Below are 19,620 nucleotides of genomic sequence, written 5' to 3'. Positions count from 1 at the left end.
TCACAGTTAAAATAAACCTACCATTAAAATGATAGAATGTTAATTTCTTTGTCAGTGGACAAACTTACAAAATCAGCAAGGGATCGGTCAGTATTTCAAGGCCGAGGTCACGGTATTTCATGATACGGACTGACCTTAAGCTGGTAAATAATATATTTATTTTTTCTTTATCAAATTCTAACAGAAAATGAGAGCGCCCGAAAGGGAAACTATATTTAGAACAAACCTGCTACAAGCTCGTTTTCGGCTTTCTCCTGAAAAGTTTTCTTTTATTTCGTCTTCATCAGGGTAGTAAAACTCGCTTTTGCTGTGAACGCTGTCGTTATCGCTATCCATGCTGTAAAATTAATGCTATTATACTGAGAAATGCGAAAATAAATGTTGACCAAAAATTACTACTATGTTTGTTGTTGTTGTGAACGAATGAGTCGCCAAAGGTCTGTAACCGGGGTCCGGATTGTAGGATTCTGGACCGCTTGCGAACCAATCAGAGCACACGATTTGATGGAAACCAGACCGCGAAAAAAAATGCATGTATTTATTATTTTGAAAACCCACCAGCCGACTGAGCTGGCACGTTTGAGTTGTGTGACAGTAATGACGTAAATACCAGCGAGCTCACTATATAGTCCTCTATATAGAATTCCCTATATAGTGAGTAGGGAGTAGTGAACGAGTGAGTGATTTCGGACACAGCTTCTATGTGCTAGTGTGGGTATCATTTCACACACTACACTGCCCCCTGGTGTTCAAGTAAAGATCCTACAAGTAAAAAACAAAGGTAATGTGATACAACTGCTTTAATTCGTACAATGAGTCATTCCTGTACTGATCTTTTATTGGATTAAATATAAGTAACATCTCTAATAAATAACAAATAATAATAAATAATACAATATTTAATCTTATTGTACATTTTATAATAATAATATAATAATAATAACCACAAAAACCAAGGAGATTATTATGGACTTCAGGAAGGGGAGGAAAAGGACTCAGCCAACACCAATTACCATCAGAGGCACTGAGGTGGAGGTGGTTGCCAACCATAGGTACCTGGGACTGCAGCTGGATAGTGGGCTGGACTGGAGGAGTCATATGGAGACTGTGTATAGGAAGGGCCAAAGCCGACTTTATTTTTTAAGAAGGCTGCGATCTTTTAATATCTGTCAGCCCCTACTATGCAGTGTCTACTATTCAGTGGTGGCAAGTGCCCTCTTCTTTGCTGTTGTATGTTGGGGTGTGGGAGCCTGTGCTGCTGACAACAAAAGACTGGACAAGCTAATCAGGAAGGCGGGATCAGTGGTAGGGACTGTTTTCCCAACAGTTCAGCAGGTGACAGAGGCCAGATCCCTGAGTAAATTGAGGGCAATTTTGGACAATTCTCAACACCCACTCCATGCCCTGAAAGTGGTTAACAATAGCAGTTTCAGTCAGAGACTGATTGCACCAATATGTCAAACAGAGAGATTCAGGAAGTCCTTTATACCAGCTGCTATAAGGTTCTATAATGCACAAAAGTAACTGCACTCCTTCTGCTTTAGTATTATTATTTATTTATCTATTTTAACCTATTAATAGTAGTATTCAATTATTAGAGTTTGCGGTGAGGTAATGTGTGATGTGATGTCTGAATGTTGTGCTGCTGTGACACTGTAATTTCCTGTAAAGGATTATTAAAGGATCTATCTATCTATCTATCTATCTATCTATCTATCTATCTATCTATCTATCTATTAATAATAATAATAATAATAATAATTATTATTATTATTATTATTATTAGTAGTAGTAGTAGTAGTAACAGTAGTAGGAGTAAATGTTACTAGTAATTAAATAATAATGGAGTCTGTTATTAAAGGTCACTGCAAAGCGTTGCGTGTCATTGTGTGCACTTCGAACGTTGCACACGACCGAGCTGCGCATGCGCGGAAGTGGAGTTAAGGTTGCCAGATAGGAAAATTTCCAATTTTTATCTGAACAGTTATCTATATTTCTCCTACAGAAGTCAGAAACACATTGAGCTTTCTTTTATGTTTTAAATGTTATTAATAACCTCTAAAAACATCCCTCGACATTATTATTATTATTATTATTATTAGTGACTTCTATCACGGCGGCACGGTGGTGTAATGGTTAGCGCTGTCGCCTCACAGCAAGAAGGTCCGGGTTCAAGCCCCATGGCCGGCGAGGGCCTTTCTGTGTGGAGTTTGCATGTTCTCCCCGTGTCCGCGTGGGTTTCCTCCGGGTGCTCCGGTTTCCCCCACAGTCCAAAGACATGCAGGTTAGGTTAACTGGTGACTCTAAATTGACCGTAGGTGTGAATGTGAGTGTGAATGGTTGTCTGTGTCTATGTGTCAGCCCTGTGATGACCTGGCGACTTGTCCAGGGTGTACCCCGCCTTTCGCCCGTAGTCAGCTGGGATAGGCTCCAGCTTGCCTGCGACCCTGTAGAACAGGATAAAGCGGCTAGAGATAATGAGATGAGATGAGACTTCTATCACACTCACAGCACTTTAATATCTTGGGATGATGCTAACTTTCTTCTCTCTCACATCCCCTCATTTGACTCCTCTATTTTTATTCTTTCTCTTTTGGTTTCTCTTTTTTTTTTTTTTTACTTTTCTGTGCTTTTTTTTCTTGCTTTTGTTTTTCTCGAACTTCCTGTTTCTGTCTTATTTCCACCCTTTTCTTCCGATAAGTCTTTGTTTCATTAATTTATCAAATTGTTTAATTCATCCTTTCTTCCATACCGCTATCACTTTCGCCTTCAGAGCAGCCAGTACCTTTCGCTCTCTTGCTACCAGATGTTTTGACAGAAAAGGTCCATCAATCAACACCAAGCTGGCAGTCTACAAAGCCATCATATTGCCAACACTCCTCTACGGCAGCGAAATATGGCCTACCCTAGCCCACCACCTACATATGCTGGAAATGTACCACCAAAGATCACTATGGCACATACTCAAAATCAGTTGGTGGCAACATATCACAAACATGGAGGTTCTAAGAAGAGCTAGTTGCACCACCATAGAGACCACCATCAGAACCAACCGCCTACGCTGGCTTGGCCATGTCTGTCGCATGGATAACAACCGAATTCCCAAACAGCTCCTAATTGGTGAATTAGCCAGTGAAACCAGGTCCAGAGGGCACCCAAGAAAAAGTGCCAAAGAGGATCTGAACATCTGTGGATTTGGCAAAAACTGGTACGAGGAAACATCAAAACTTGATGCATGGTGAAACAAACTAAGACAGGGCAAAGCACTGGTTGAGATGAAGCTTGCAGAAAGAGCTGAGGCCAGACGCCACAGATGACACAACCGACAAGCCGACAGGGTTACCAATTGTCACCGGTGACAAGGACAGCAGTGAGTGAGTGTTTAATTCATCCTTTCTTCCATACCGCTATCACTTTCGCCTTCAGGTTGTTTTTCTTTTTTCTTTGTTGTTGTTTACTCCATGACCTGACAAAAATGGCACTTTCTATGAGCTTCATCTGTTTCCATGGAAACGGATCATTCTGGGGGTGGTGGTGTTTAAATACAAAGCTCAGTAAACACTGTGCAGAGTGACCGTGAAATAAAATTATTGATAAAGTGTGTACGGCACGGTGGTGTAGTGGTTAGCACTATCGCCTCACAGCAAGAAGGCTCTGGGTTCGAGTCCAAGTTTCCTCTGGTTTCCCCCCATAGTCCAAAGACAGGCAGGTTAGACTAATTGGTGGCTCTAAATTGACCGTACAGTGGTGGTGGAAAGCTTGTAAACCCTTTAGAATTTTCTATATTTCTGCATAAATATGACCTAAAACAACATCAGATTTTCACACAAGTCCTAAAAGTAGATAAAGAGAACCCAGTTAAACAAATGAGACAAAAATGTTATACTTGGTCATTTATTTATTGAGGAAAATGATCCAATATTACATATCTGTGAGTGGCAAAAGTATGTGAACCTCTGGGATTAGCAGTTAATTTGAAGGTGAAATTCGAGTCAGGTGTTTTCAATCAATGGGATGACAATCAGGTGTGAGTGGGCACCCTGTTTTATTTAAAGAACAGGGATCTATCAAAGTCTGATCTTCACAACACGTTTGTGGAAGGCACGGTGGTGTAGTGGTTGGCACGGTCGCCTCACAGCAAGAAGGTTCTGGGTTCGAACCCAGCGGCCGGCAAGGGCCTTTCTGTGTGGAGTTTGCATGTTCTGCCCGTGTCTGCATGGGTTTCCTCCGGGTGCTCCGGTTTCCCCCACAATCCAAAGACATGCAGGTTAGGTTAATATGGGACGACCTTGGGCTGAGGTGCCCTTGAGCGAGGAAAAAGCATTGTTGATGCTCATCAGGCTGGAAAAGGTTACAAAACCATCTCTAAAGAGTTTGGACTCCACCAATCCACAGTCAGACAGATTGTGTACAAATGGAGGGAAATCAAGACCATTGTTATCCTCCCCAGGAGTGGTCGACCAATAAAGATCACTCCAAGAGCAAGGCGTGTAATAGTTGCCGAGGTCACAAAGGACCCCAGGGGAACTTCTAAGCAACTGAAGGCCTCTCTCACATTGGCTAATGTTCATGTTCAGGAGAACACTGAACAACAATGGTGTGCATGGCAGGGTTGCAAGGAGAAAGCCACTGCTCTCCAAAAAGAACATTGCTGCTCATCTGCAGTTTGCTAAAGATGACGTGGACAAGCCAGAAGGCTATTGGAAAAATGTTTTGTGGATGGATGAGACCAAAATAGAACTGTTTGGTTTAAATGAGAAACGTTATGTTTGGAGAAAGGAAAACACTGCATTTGAGCATAAGAACCTTATCCCATCTGTGAAACACGGTGGTGGTAGTATCATGGTTTGGGCCTGTTTTGCTGCATCTGGGCCAGGACGGTTTGCCATCACTGATGGAACAATGAATTCTGAATTATACCAGCCAATTCTAAAGGAAAATCTCAGGACATCTGTCCATGAACTGAATCTCAAGAGAAGGTGGGTCATGCAGCAAGACAACGACCCTAAGCACACAAGTCGTTCTACCAAAGAATGGTTAAAGAAGAATAAAGTTAATGTTCTGGAATGGCCAAGTCAAAGTCCTGAGCTTAATCCAATCGAAATGTTGTGGAAGGACCTGAAGCGAGCAGTTCATGTGAGGAAACCCACCAACATCCCAGAGTTGAAGCTGTTCTGTATGGAGGAACGGGCTAAAATTCCTCCAAGCCGGTGTGCAGGACTGATCAACAGTTACCGCAAACGTTTAATTAAGGGGGGTCACACCGGATACTGAAAGCAAATATTCATATACTTTTGCCACTCACAGATATGTAATATTAGGTCATATTTATGCAGAAATATAGAACATTCTAAAGGGTTCACAAACTTTCAAGCACCACTGTATGTGTCGGTGTATCCTGTGATGATCTGGTGACTTGCTCAGCTGGGCTCGGCTCCAGTTTGCCTGCGACCCTGCACAGGATCAGCGGCTACAGATAATGGATGAAGGTGGAATTGTTGTGTAAACAGTAGAATATCGACACTGCGGTTCCGCCATTACAGCTGAAAGAGCATCAATCTGGCAACCCGGAAGAATAATTCGCGTCTCTGCGGTGCGGGCGCGTGCGGTGTGTTCGGCTCGGCGGAGTCACGGTCACTCCGACACGGAACCGGGAGAGCAGGGAACAGCACGCGCCGCATTTACATAGGCTACACACACACACACACACACACATATATATATATTCATATGCAGTGCCGTTTCCGGTTCCGTTAAACGCGTTGAGAGGCAGAGCGCGCGCGGATGGGGTGTCGGACACGGGGCGCGCGCGGTGATCCCCGGGATTGAAGCTGTGGAGCGCGAGGATGGAGAACATCAGAACACCGAAGGTACCGGAGCTCGCGCAGCAGCAGCAGCAGCATTCCGGCTGCTCTCGCGCTCTGACGCGTCTACAGGAACCGGGTGGATGCACAGAATGCGCCATCTGGCAGCACGAGCGCAGCGACAGGCCGTTATTGGCTCGCAGCCCACAACCTTCAACCCCCCCCCCCCCCCATCTCTTACCCATCTCTTACCCCCCCCTTACCCCCCCTCATCTCTTACCCATCTCTTACCCCCCCTCATCTCTTACCCCCCCTCATCTCTTACCCATCTCTTACCCCCCCTCATCTCTTACCCCCCCTCATCTCTTACCCATCTCTTACCCCCCCATCTCTTACCCCCTCATCTCTTACCCCCCATCTCTTACCCCCCCAGCTCTTACCCCCCCAGCTCTTACCCATCTCTTACCCCCCTCATCTCTTACCCCCCATCTCTTACCCCCCCATCTCTTACACCCCCCTCATCTCTTACCCCCCCATCTCTTACACCCCCCTCATCTCTTACCCCCCCATCTCTTACACCCCCCTCATCTCTTACCCCCCCATCTCTTACACCCCCCTCATCTCTTACTCCCCCATCTCTTACACCCCCCATCTCTTACCCCCCCCATCTCTTACCCCCCATCTCTTACCCCCCCATCTCTTACCCATCTCTTACCCCCCATCTCTTACACCCTCCTCATCTCTTACTCCCCCATCTCTTACTCCCCCATCTCTTACCCCCCCTCATCTCTTACCCCATCTCTTATTCATCTCTTACCCCCCCATCTCTTACCCCCCATCTCTTACCCATCTCTTACCCCATCACCCCTCATCTCTTACCCCCTCATCTCTTACCCCCCTCTCATCTCTTACCCCATCACCCCCTCATCTCTTACCCCCCCATCTCTTACCCCCATCACCCCCTCTCATCTCTTACCCCCCCATCTCTTACCCCCATCACCCCCTCTCATCTCTTACCCCCCATCACCCCCATCACCCCCTCTCATCTCTTACCCCCCATCTCTTACCCCCCATCACCCCCTCATCTCTTACCCCATCCCCTCTCATCTCTTACCCCCATCCCTTATCACCCCCCCATCCCTTATCACCCCCTCTCATCTCTTACCCCATCCCTTATCACCCCCCCTCCCCTCTCATCTCTTACCCCCCTCATCCCTCACCCCCCCACTCATCCTCCCCACTCATCCCTCCCCCCCACTTACTCCACCCCTCCCTTCATTATCCTCTTTTTATTCTACTGGCTGCAGAGATCACGTGACCTGTCTGTCTGATTTATTTTCATAAATGTTTTTTTTCTCTTCAATGGTGTATTTATTTTGATTTGTTTACTTGTTTATTAATTTATTTTACTAAATTTATTTAAATTTATTTATTTAATAAATAAAATTTATTAAATAAATTTTATTTATTATTTTACCTTCATTCATTAATTAATTAATTCATTCATGAATCAGTCCATCCTTTTTTTGTGCCTATTTTATTATTATTATTACATCGACTCCAAAATGATTTCAGGTCATTACTATGAATGTTTTTTAACATATTACCTGTTTATTGACATTAACCATAAATGTAATATATTTGTAATGCATTCTATGTTGTATTGTTACGTTTCTATTTTTCATATTTGTTCCTGAAATATTTTTTCATGATATTTTGGCTATTTTTTTGCTGGTTTTCAGCCAGCAGAAACTCATCGAGGGTGTGTAGTGACATCATCAAAACAATGAGCTTCTGTTTGCACCCGCAAGTCGATCATTTTCCCATAACAGCACGTCCCGGAGCGTTTGATTCGGACGTCCAAGTCCGTATCAGTGAGCCGTCGCTATAGAAACGATCACGAACATTTGAATTATTGAAGATTTGAAGTATTAGTTTTAACGACATTATTCACTGTTATTTTGAGCATGTTTTCTTGTTTGATTGCCATCCATTCAGATTTGAAGTCACTTTTTCATTGTGAATGTCCTTGAGGTTAATAAAGTGTTTCATTTCACGTGGTGATGCAGAAGGTTCGAGCTTCTGTCAGTCACAATTGTATCGTGTCGTGTGAAATCGAGCTTCCTGTGTGTTCCTGCGTCCTGGCAGGTGGAGAACGTGCGTTTGATCGACAGGCTGACTCCCCGCAAGTCCACGGTGGGGACGCTGTACCTCTCCTCCACACACACCATCTTCGTAGAGAACTCGGACACACGCAAAGAGACGTGGGTAGGAAGTAAAAACTGACTAACATCCTCTTTCATGTCATGTGGCACAGGACTCGTTGCACAAGCAACAGGAAGTCAGGATTCCCTGTAATTACACCAACTTCCTGTAGAGTGACGGAACATTCCAGAATATCTGTAATGATGAGAATCACTGAGTAGTGTGTGTGTGTGTGTGTGTGTGTTAGCTCCTGCACAGTCTGATCAGTAGTGTCGATCGCACCCCGGCCACGCCCACAGGAAGTCATCTCATCCTACGATGTAAGAACTTCCAGGTGTTTCAGTTTGTGTTGCCACTTGAGAGAGAATGTCTGGACGTCCAGGAGTCACTCGCACACCTGTCCCATCCAGGTGAGGACACACACAGAAATCTTGACTTTGGCAGGTGATTAGGTCAAAATGGGCGGAGCTTACACTGAAACTGAGCAGCCAATCACAGATCTGATCATATGACGGAACGACAAAACTAGTTCAGCTCTCTGTTTCTCATTCTATCTTCCCCTCTCAGAGCGTTACGGAGAGCTCTTCTGCTTCTCGTACTTGCCCAGCGTGGCTAAAGAGGAAAGAGAAAAGGCCTGGAGTTTCCTGGATCTGCGTTCTGAGTTTAGCCGGATGGGAATTCCCAGCAACCTCTGGCACGTCACTCCGGCCAACCACGAGTACAGAGTGAGTACTGAGTACTGAGTAATGTTACCATTCACCAAAAGTATTTTCTTCTACTACTTCTGTGTGTGGGAGACAGGTGTGCGATACGTACCCCTCGGAGCTGTTCGTGCCGAAGTCAGCATCTCCCGCCATTATCGTGGGCAGCGCCAAATTCAGGAGCCGAGGGCGACTTCCTGTTCTCTCCTACTTCCACAGGGACACTGGTGTATGTGCCATTTCTCCATTCATCCACCCCATGCTGCCTACAAAGTGCACTTTACAGAGCACAAATCAGTGACTTTACACCCAACTGTCTCAAATTCCCCCCTCTCTATCCTCCCCACCCCCCAGGCTGCAGTGTGCCGCAGCAGTCAGCCTCTCTCCGGTTTCAGCACTCGTTCTCCGGAGGATGAACAGATGCTGCAGGCCATCATGAAGTCCAATCCCGCCAGTGAGTACATGTACGTGGTGGACACACGGCCGAAGGTAAGGGCTCACGGAAATGCATTAGTGTGTAAAAGCTATATTTATACTTTCAATATATGAAGTGTGTGTGTGTGTGTGTCTAGCTGAACGCGATGGCCAATCGGGCGGCAGGAAAAGGCTATGAGAACGAGGACCACTACACGAACATCCGCCTGCAGTTCATCGGCATCGAGAACATCCACGTGATGAGGAGCAGCCAGCAGAAACTCATCGAGGGTGTGTAGTGACATCAAAACAATGAGTTTCTGTTCGCGCCCGCAAGTCGATCGTTTTCCTATAACAGCACGTCCCGGAGCGTTTGATTCGGACGTACGAGTCCATATCAGTGAGCCGTCGCTATAGAAACGATCACGAGTACAAACTGCTGTTATAGAAAATGAATCAACGCCGTCGGTTCTCTGTTGCAGTCGGTGATCTCAGGTCTCCGTCGATGGGAGACTTCCTGTGGGGTCTGGAGAATTCCGGGTGGCTCAAACACATCAAAGCAGTGCTGGACGCCGGAGTCTTCATCGCCAAGGTACACACCAGCAGTGTGTGTGTGTGTGTGTGTGTGTGTAGTGACTAAGACTGGTCTATTAAAGTGCTGATGACACGTTTTTGACATCTTTGGCGATGTTTTATAACATAAAAAGTAATTCCCGATGATCCATATATTAATTCACGAAGGCGCCTATTTTACAAGTTATGATAAAAAAAGCAGCTATTTGGGCAAATTTGACGGGGCTGCAGCACCCAGGAGACGAAAAAGGAGGAGGAGCTATATGACGTCAGCGAAAGAACCTTCCTCCTCACTTACCAGTTTGTTGTTGATGCAACAGGTGTTCAGTTTATCATTATTAGTATTTTTATTATACACATATACATATATAGTTATTATGCCTTCACGTTGTGTTGCCGGCTTTTGCTCCAAAACCCACAAGGATGGGGTAAGTTTATTCAAGTTTCCCAGAGATCCCGAGCTGCATGCGAAGTGGGTGAAGCAAGTCAGGCGCACTCGTGACAAGTGGGAGCCCTCACCAACATCCGTCCTGTGCTCTGAACACTTCGATTTGGATTGTTTTGACACCCTTCCCAGCTTAAAGGAATATCTTGGGTGTTCAGTTCAGCACAAACGTGTGTTACTACCATCAGCAGTGCCTACACAGTGTTGGCAGATTGGGAGGTTTCCCGCCCAGTTGGGCTGTTTCAAGTGCATTTTGGTGGGTTTTGAACATATTTTGGGCTGGAAAACGTCAGCAGTATCTGGCAACAGATACTGCTGACGTTTTCCAGCCCAAAATATGTTCAAAACCCACCAAAATGCACTTGAAACAGCCCAGCTGGGCGGGAAACCTCCCAATCTGGCAACACTGCCAGTATTCCGGAGAGGGTCTACTAGTAGCTATGCCGGATCCAAAGACAGTCCTCCTGTCAGAACATGTGTTGTGAAACGACATAAGATAAAGGTACGTAGAGCTATAGATTCTACATGATAATCATAAATGTAATCATAAAGTCGGCGTGATATCAGTCCTGTATTTGCTTGTGAAAGCTTGCGGCTTTCATGTAACTGCCGCCTAGCAACGAGAGGCAAAGGGTAAAGAGGGTAGGCTATCATAGATTCTATTCGGAAGAGATCAACACAATTCTAGACTCCCAGAAGAGGAAGAGCTAGCACTAGAGAGTTCACCGGCGTTTTCATGCGCCATTTCCATTGAGTAGAACCAGAGTAGAACAGCCAGTGAACCAGAGCGTTTTCTTCCGCTGACGTCACAACATGGCCGCGAGCCACGGACCCAGTTTTCTTGCGCTGTGCAATTAAAAGTTGGATATTCGCGTAACAACAGCTTCTTTTCACGTAATTATAACAGAAATCTAACATGTTTGCCATGTTGTATAGTTTATTTAAGAAATTGCATAGAGTCATGTTCGTGTCATCAGCCCTTTAACACTTCAGAGCTCCATGAGATAAACAGCCTTAGCTTAAATCTGTCACGTTTTTATAAATAAATGAAGATTTAGACTAGGTTTTGTGCAGTAAGACGATAAATAAGACTTTAACTCGGATTAAATTAGTTTTTATGCGTTACTGACGTCACACCAAACCAGAGGTGGACAAAGTACCCAACTTCATTACTTAAGTCAAAGTACAGATCCCACTGGTCAGATGTTACTCCGATACAAGTGAAAATTGTCCAGTTACATTTTTACTGAAGCGCTTGCTTTTAAAAATACTTAAGTATTAAAAGTACATTTTCTGTCAATGCATTGTTGTATTATTGCCACAACGTTTACAAAACCTAACGCCGTTACCAAAGACAGAAATGTGAATTCACAAAATGAATGCGTGCTGTGCCATCATGGTGGTTTAATGTTAAGCTAGCTAGTCAGTGAAACTCCACCTGACTTCTAGCAAACTCTTTTCAAACTCTTAGTCATATTGGGTAGCTAACGCTACTAGAAAAGAAACATTTCTACATTCTGTTTATTTGGCAAGATTATGCTCAAACATATTTCTGAAAGGACTTCAGATAAGTTAACGTTATTCATGTTAGCGTAACTCCGTTTTTACATGCTAACTAACAGTGTCCAAGTTAACTAGCTATGTGTTAACGTTAGCTGTGGACAAGGCGATGGCAACTTGGCGGGCAAAGCCATAGAAAGTCATGTGACTAACCAGACCGCATAGCTATTGCAACGTTATCGCTAGCTCTAAAAGTACAGACAACTTCGTTGAAAGCTTTCTCTTGGAATAAAACGTTTATATACCTCAATATGCTCCCGCAGGTCGGATGGCGAGTTTTGTAGGCCGTGATGTGGTTCGTTTTCGGCAAATATTTAAAATTAAACGACTGTTTATTCCTTTCAGAAAACTGAAACATGGGTTCATGGGCCGTGGGTGCGTGCATTCCCCAGAAGAACCGCCTCCTTCCATTCTGCCATCAACTGATCGTGTTTAAATAACGCTGCTGAGAAATCATCGAACTTGATTTTATACAGTCTATGGATGTGACGTGACCCTAGTGATTACTGATCGGCTGTCTCAGTGTCGCCTGCGAAAAAATCAATCACATTTTAGAAAAGAAAAGAAAAAAACATCCACTTTCAAGGCTGCTTCATAGTAACGAGGACCTGATAGAAACATAGTGGAGTTAAAAATATGATATTTGCCTTTCAAATGTAGTGAAGTTAAAGTCATAAGTTTCCAAAAAAAAAAATACTCAAGTAAAGTACAGATACTCGAAGTGTACTTAAATACAGTACTCAAGTAAATGTACTTCGTTACTCTCCACTTCTGCACCAAACTGTAAACCTGCTTGAAAGATAATCATGATTTCACTGATGCCACTTTTATTTAGTTTCACAGTAAACCGATTAACGCTCACTCCGTTACTTTCAGCCGAGACTGGAATCATTTTCAGTAAACTGCAGAAGTTCATGTTTCTCTCGGGTCAGATGAGGAGGTTTCACTGAGCGCAATGACTTTTCTCTTTTAAAGGGAAGAAGTGATCTCAGATTTAACCAAAGGTTGAGGTTTCAGCTCAGATTGGTGAAGCTGTGTTTAAAAACGGGAAGTGCAACACAATCCACATGAAGAGTGTGTGTGTGTGTGTGTGTGTGTGTGTAGGCTATAGCAGAGGAAGGGGTGAGTGTGTTGGTACACTGCTCTGATGGATGGGATCGTACGGCTCAGACCTGCTCCGTAGCCAGCGTGCTCTTGGACCCGTACTACAGAACCATTAAAGGATTCATGGTAATAACGCCGACGACACGGGATAAACACGCCAACATCTGCGACATAACGCACCACAAACATCACTATAGCACTCAAACACCATGTTAATGAAGATGAAGCTCCGCCCACTCAGCGTGTGTCATTTCTAGCCCCTCCCACTCGGTGTTTTTATATATGTGGTTTGGATCAGTGAGCATTGCTCTCATATAACATCTGGCTGTGTGTCTGTAGGTGCTGATAGAGAAAGACTGGGTGTCGTTTGGACACAAGTTCTCACACAGGTTTGTACATCCAAAACATCTGTCTACACATCTGCGCAACTGAAATTGAAACATCAAAAACATCTGTACATCTAAAAGACGTAAACATCCGTACCTCTAAACATCTGTACTTATTAACGTCTGCACATTCGAAACATCTGTATGTCTGCACATCAGAATATCTGTACGTCCAAACATCTGTACGTTAAAACATGCAAAACATCCATACATTTGTATGTGTTAATATCTGCCCATCGAAACATCTGCGCATCAACACATGTAAACAACTGTACATTTGAAACATCTGCATCTCTGCACATCAAAATATCTGTCTGTCTTAACGTCCATACAACTGAAATCGAAACATCTGTACGTATTAATGTCTGCACATCTAAACGTCTGTACATCCAAAAACATTTGTACATCAAAACATTTGCTTACACATCTGCACAGCTGAAATTGAAACATCAAAGCATCTGTACATCTAAAGATGTAAACATCTGTACATATTAACGTCTGCACGTCTAAACATCTGCACAGACGCATGTAAACTGTACATTTGAAACATCTGTATGTCTGCGCATCGGAATATCTACGTCTAAATATCTGTAAAAATGAGATAAAAAAATCTGTACATTAAACCATGCAAACATCCATACATCTGTATGTATTAATGTCTGCACATCGAAACATCTGTACATCTCAACATCTGAACATCAACACATGTAAACAACTGTACATTTGAAACATCTGTATCTCTGCACATCAAAATCTGTATGTCTTAACATCTGTACAACTGAAATCAAAACATCTGTACCTCTAAACATCTGTACGTATTAACGTGTGCACATCTAAACATCTGTACATCCAAAAACGTTTGTGCATCAAAAGATCTGCCTACACATCTGCACAACTGAAATTGAAACATCAAAGCAAACCCCTAAACATCTGTATGTATTAATGCCTGCACATCTAAACATCTGCACAGATGCATGTAAACAACTGTATATTCGAAACATCTGTATGTGTGGACATCGAAATATCTGTATGTCTAAACATCTTTGGAAATGATCTAAACATCTGTACATATTAATATCTGCACATCAACACGTAAACTGTACATTTGAAACATCTGCATATCTAAATATCTGCCTACTGAAATCAAAACACCTGGATATATAAACATCTGTACATTGAAATGTGTAAATAACTGTACATTTAAAACTTCTACAGGTCAGAACTTTCTTTCCTTTCCTCCTGTATGTAGAGCACAGGAAGTAGATTTTTTTTTCCTTCTGAAATGCATTAAATCAAAAGCATGAAGTAAAAAATTTTTTTTCACTTAATATTAAAAAGAAACATAATGAACTTTACATACCGGAGTGTAACGCAGTCATGTGGAACTTTTTTTCTTCACCCTGCAGGTACGCTCACCTGGACGGAGATCCTAAAGAGGTGTCCCCTGTTCTGGACCAGTTCCTGGAGTGTGTTTGGCAGCTGATGGAGCAGTTCCCCTGCGCCTTTGAGTTTAACGAGCGCTTCCTCCTTCAGCTGCACACACACGTCCACTCCTGCCAGTACGGCAACTTCATCGGCAACAGCCAGAGAGAGCGCCGGGACCTGAGGTCCGAACGTTCATGTGAAAATAAGATTCCAACAAACTGAGCAACCGGAATGTTGACCCGTGTGTGTGTGTGTGTGTGTAGGATGCGCGAGCGGACTCACTCGCTCTGGCCGTGTCTTTGGGAGAACAGATCCGAGTTTATCAATCCTCTGTACAGATCAGACCACAGTCAGACTCAGGGCGTGTTGAGACCCCTGACCACGCCCTACTGCTTCAAGTGAGTGCCTTCTCCCAAAAGAAAAGAAAAGATTTTAACACCTTGCTGTAGCCTTCAGTAGCTCGCTAATGGCTAAAAATATCTCACAGCTACCTGGGATCAACTAACGTTAAGCTGAGAAACTGTATCCATTGTTTTAAAATTAAACGTTTATCCTGCGTGTGACTCCAGATTCTGGAAAGGCATGTACAGTTCTGTGGAAAGGGGCAGGGCCTCGCATCAGTCACCTTCTGATTGGCTGACCGCCGTGAAGGAGGAGTCACAGCAGCTGGAGGAGGAGCTTAACACCCACCAGGAGGTACCACGGGAGAACGACGATGGACAAGGCATACATACTCGCTTCGTAAAAACACACGTTTACAGTTAGCCACGCCCCCTGGGCTGCCACGTACTGCATTAGCATCCAATGAAATGCTGTCTAGAATGTGTATGTCCCGCCTTCACGAACATAAATACACCTGAAATCGTGTAATGTCTTGGTGTTCAAGCTCATCCTCAGTGCTACTGTACTGTAGACAGAATTCCTGTGACCTCTCACTCATTTGAAAGGAAAATTTGTTAACATACGGAATCAGATCTTAAAAACTATATGTCTAGATGATCCGAACCAGAACCCCGTGTGTGTGTGTAAAACTTTTTGTCCCTTTTTGGTTCCAGATTTTTGTGTTAACGATCATACGTGCTGAATGAAATAAAACGCTTTACTCTAACTCGTATTCTCTGCCCCGCTGTAGAGACTTGCTCAGCTGCTCGAGAACAAAACGAGAAAAATGAAGAACAACAGAGCGACTGAACATTCGCACCGGACGCTGCTGAAAGGAAACGAGGTCGGCAACCCTCAGGATTACCCCACCTGCATCTGCCCTGCTGCCGGGACAGAAAGCCACACCCCGTCCTACTTCACACTACCACTGAAATCACCCACGACCCCCAAAGCCACCGACGCTGACGACCTTTCTGTCTGCAGCGACCTCGAGTCAGGCGTCGCCGACCTCAGCAGCCACGCCTCCAGCTCGTGCGATGACGCAAAAGACCCTCATCTGGACGAGGCAGCTTATGCGAGCGCCTGACAGATTTAAAATAAAAAAAAATAGAGACAGGATAACTGTATAGTTGATCACTGGACAGTCATCGGATTGCAGGATGTCGGTTAAGACAAGGGTTAAAAATAGTATTTTAATTTATTTATATTATTTTCAAATGACTGTTTTATGACTAAATATTTATGAGCACAGAGTCTTCAGAACTATCAAAAACAGTGCTGATTTTTTTAAATTTAAATATCTCATCTCATCTCATTATCTCTAGCCGCTTTATCCTGGTCTACAGGGTCGCAGGCAAGCTGGAGCCTATCCCAGCTGACTACGGGCGAAAGGCGGGGTACACCCTGGACAAGTCGCCAGGTCATCACAGGGCTGACACATAGACACAGATAACCATTCACACTCACATTCACACCTACGCTCAATTTAGAGTCACCAGTTAACCTAACCTGCATGTCTTTGGACTGTGGGGGAAACCGGAGCACCCGGAGGAAACCCACGCGGACACGGGGAGAACATGCAAACTCCACACAGAAAGTCCCTCGCCGGCCACGGGGCTCGAACCCGGACCTTCTTGCTGTGAGGCGACAGCGCTAACCACTACACCACCGTGCCGCCTTTATTTAAATATTAGTTTAATAAATGGTTTAGAGATCAATCAAAAGTACACAATTTTCCCAGTACCCCACCCTGCTCAAATTAATAATCATAATATTTGTGTCTGGGTGAGAATAGTCATACATCAGCTATTCATAACCAGGTTGGGTTTACTATGCTGGTTGGCTACAGACACCCGAGTGCAAATAGCACCTTCCTGATTAGACACGTCGTCGAGTTCCGAACAGGTTCAGCGCGTTTCTGATGGTTGTTGAATTGCGTATGAATTTGATGTTTCAGATTGTTCCTGATGGAAAACCTTAAGCCGGTTCTCATTATAACGGAAACCAATGGATTGGGGATGTTTGGCTATGTTTTTTTTTTAAACCTTTTACCTCAGCAAAACATGTTCACTTCAGTGCTAAAGTGAAGAACAAATACACATCGGTTGATTAAATACATTTGGGATCAAGGGAACATTGTGCAAATTAGATCATTTCAGCTTTGATCATCTTCTGCATTTCATATTTTAAATCAGATATTATCTACATAAACATACACACATAACCACCAAAGCTCAGTCGACCCCTTTCACCCTTTCCGCAAATGGTGCCCTGAACCCTACAGGACTTTTTTCCAACCCGAGTGTAAATAAGGGCTGCAAGCCTCCAAGTTTGGAACGAGGAAACTTTCCAGACTTTATACATACTCCAATACAGTACTGTGCGAAGTTTTAGGTCTGTTAAATCGTATGTAAAACACTGTACAACAGTAGAATAAATTTCATATTCACTATACAACACGTTTGAGTTATTGTGCTTCTGACAGGGATTTCTCACCCAAACATTTAAACTTCATCGGAGGATAAAACCTACGGCGGGGACTTCGAAGGGATGATGCAGGATTAGTAGGAACCGTTCCGCCCGGTTGTTACCTTCCTGAGAGGAACTACATCAAGATTAAATTTGATTTATCGATATGAACTTTTTGCTGCGGATGTACAGTGGTGCTTGAAAGTTTGTGAACCCTTTAGAATTTTCTATATTTCTGCATAAATATGACCTAAAACATCATCAGATTTTCACACAAGTCCTAAAAGTAGATAAAGAGAACCCAGTTAAACAAATGAGACAAAAATATTATACTTGGTCATTTATTTATTGAGGAAAATGATCCAATATTTGCTTTCAGTATCTGGTGTGACCCCCTTCCTTGTGCAGCAATAACTGCAACTAAACGTTTGCGGTAACTGTTGATCAGTCCTGCACACCGGCTTGGAGGAATTTTAGCCCATTCCTCCGTACAGAACAGCTTCAACTCTGGGATGTTGGTGGGTTTCCTCACATGAACTGCTCGCTTCAGGTCCTTCCACAACATTTCCATTGGATTAAGGTCAGAACTTTGACTTGGCCGTTCCAAAACATTAACTTTATTCTTCTTTAACCGTTCTTTGGTAGAACGACTTGTGTGCTTAGGGTCGTTGTCTTGCTGCATGACCCACCTTCTCTTGAGATTCAGTTCATGGACAGATGTCCTGACATTTTCCTTTAGAATTGGCTGGTATAATTCAGAATTCATTGTTCCATCAATGATGGCAAGCCATCCTGACCCAGATGCAGCAAAACAGGCCCAAACCATGATACTACCACCACCATGTTTCACAGATGGGATAAGGTTCTTATGCTGGAATGCAGTGTTTTCCTTTCTCCAAACATAACGCTTCTCATTTAAACCAAAATGTTCTATTTTGGTCTCATCCGTCCACAAAACATTTTTCCAATAGCCTTCTGGCTTGTCCACGTGATCTTTAGCAAACTGCAGACGAGCAGCAATGTTCTTTTAGGAGAGCAGTGGCTTTCTCCTTGCAACCCTGTCATGCACACCATTGTTGTTCAGAGTTCTTCTGATGGTGGACTCATGAACATTAGCCAATGTGAGAGAGGCCTTCAGTTGCTTAGAAGTTACCCTGGGGTCCTTTGTGACCTCGCCGACTATTACACGCCTTGCTCTTGGAGTGATCTTTGTTGGTCGACCACTCCTGGGGAGGGTAACAATGGTCTTGAATTTCCTCCATTTGTACACAATCTGTCTGACTGTGGATTGGTGGAGTCCAAACTCTTTAGAGATGGTTTTGTAATCTTTTCCAGCCTGATGAGCATCAACAACGCTTTTTCTGAGGTCCTCAGAAATCTCCTTTGCTCGTGCCATGATACACTTCCACAAACGTGTTGTGAAGGTCAGACTTTGATAGATCCCTGCTCTTTTGCCACACATATGTAATAATGGATCATTTTCCTCAATAAATAAATGACCAAGTATAATATTTTTGTCTCATTTGTTTAACTGGGTTCTCTTTATCTACTTTTAGGACTTGTGTGAAAATCTGATGTTTTAGGTCATATTTATGCAGAAAATTCTAAAGGGTTCACAAACTTTCAAGCACCACTTTCCCCTGCGAGCCTGAGCAGGATGAAATTTTTTCTGGCACCTGGAGACCAAAACGCTTGTGAAATTATACGATGAGACCAAATTTAAGATTATTGGTACACAATATATGTTTCTGACAAAGTTTCCCTGGAACTAAGGGGATCTTAAACGAGAAACTGACATTTCCTGAACCGTTCCAGAAAACTGGCAATTTAGGTGCAAAATGGAGCAGGAGGTAAAACGTTCCTCCTGCGTTCCTGATAGGAGTCCTGCAGTGGAAACGGAAACCTACCCGTTAGTACCAGAAGAAAAGCTGGACGATTGTACACAGTACAGACACGGTTTCTGCATCGAGGTGGCTGTGAAACAGTTTGGGACACCAAAAACACAAACTCTATAAAATGGACATGCCCAGCGTATGCAACAAAACAAGATGACGTACAGTAGGTGTACACTTATCGGACACTTTCACACGTGACTTGTCTGGAAACGGTTTGGAGCGTAGCCTATGACTGTTCAGCTTGTGCTCCTTGGATGA

At 43.7% G+C, this 19,620-nt stretch overlaps 1 protein-coding gene across 2 annotated transcripts; it reads left to right on the top strand.

The window, feature by feature from the left end:
• The first annotated feature begins 5,598 nt into the window (after positions 1 to 5,598).
• On the top strand, positions 5,599 to 17,420 carry mtmr7b (myotubularin related protein 7b). Of its 2 annotated transcripts, none has more exons than XM_060916748.1 (14): positions 5,599 to 5,870; positions 7,953 to 8,072; positions 8,257 to 8,419; positions 8,577 to 8,734; positions 8,811 to 8,939; positions 9,065 to 9,199; positions 9,283 to 9,415; positions 9,607 to 9,716; positions 12,807 to 12,932; positions 13,146 to 13,195; positions 14,599 to 14,799; positions 14,881 to 15,015; positions 15,187 to 15,313; positions 15,750 to 17,420. In XM_060916748.1, the coding sequence occupies exons 1-14, from the start codon at positions 5,847 to 5,849 to the stop codon at positions 16,083 to 16,085; spliced, it is 1,947 nt and encodes a 648-aa protein (XP_060772731.1). In that variant the 5' UTR covers positions 5,599 to 5,846; the 3' UTR covers positions 16,086 to 17,420. The 2 variants fall into 2 exon arrangements, with proteins under 2 accessions (XP_060772731.1, XP_060772732.1); XM_060916749.1 differs by having other exon boundaries at positions 15,187 to 15,341; positions 15,750 to 15,890.
• The last annotated feature ends 2,200 nt before the right edge of the window (positions 17,421 to 19,620 follow it).

This window comes from Neoarius graeffei, chromosome 3 (genome assembly GCF_027579695.1).
Source record: "Neoarius graeffei isolate fNeoGra1 chromosome 3, fNeoGra1.pri, whole genome shotgun sequence".
NCBI lineage: Eukaryota > Metazoa > Chordata > Actinopteri > Siluriformes > Ariidae > Neoarius > Neoarius graeffei.
This window is presented reverse-complemented; position numbering and strand designations above follow the sequence as displayed.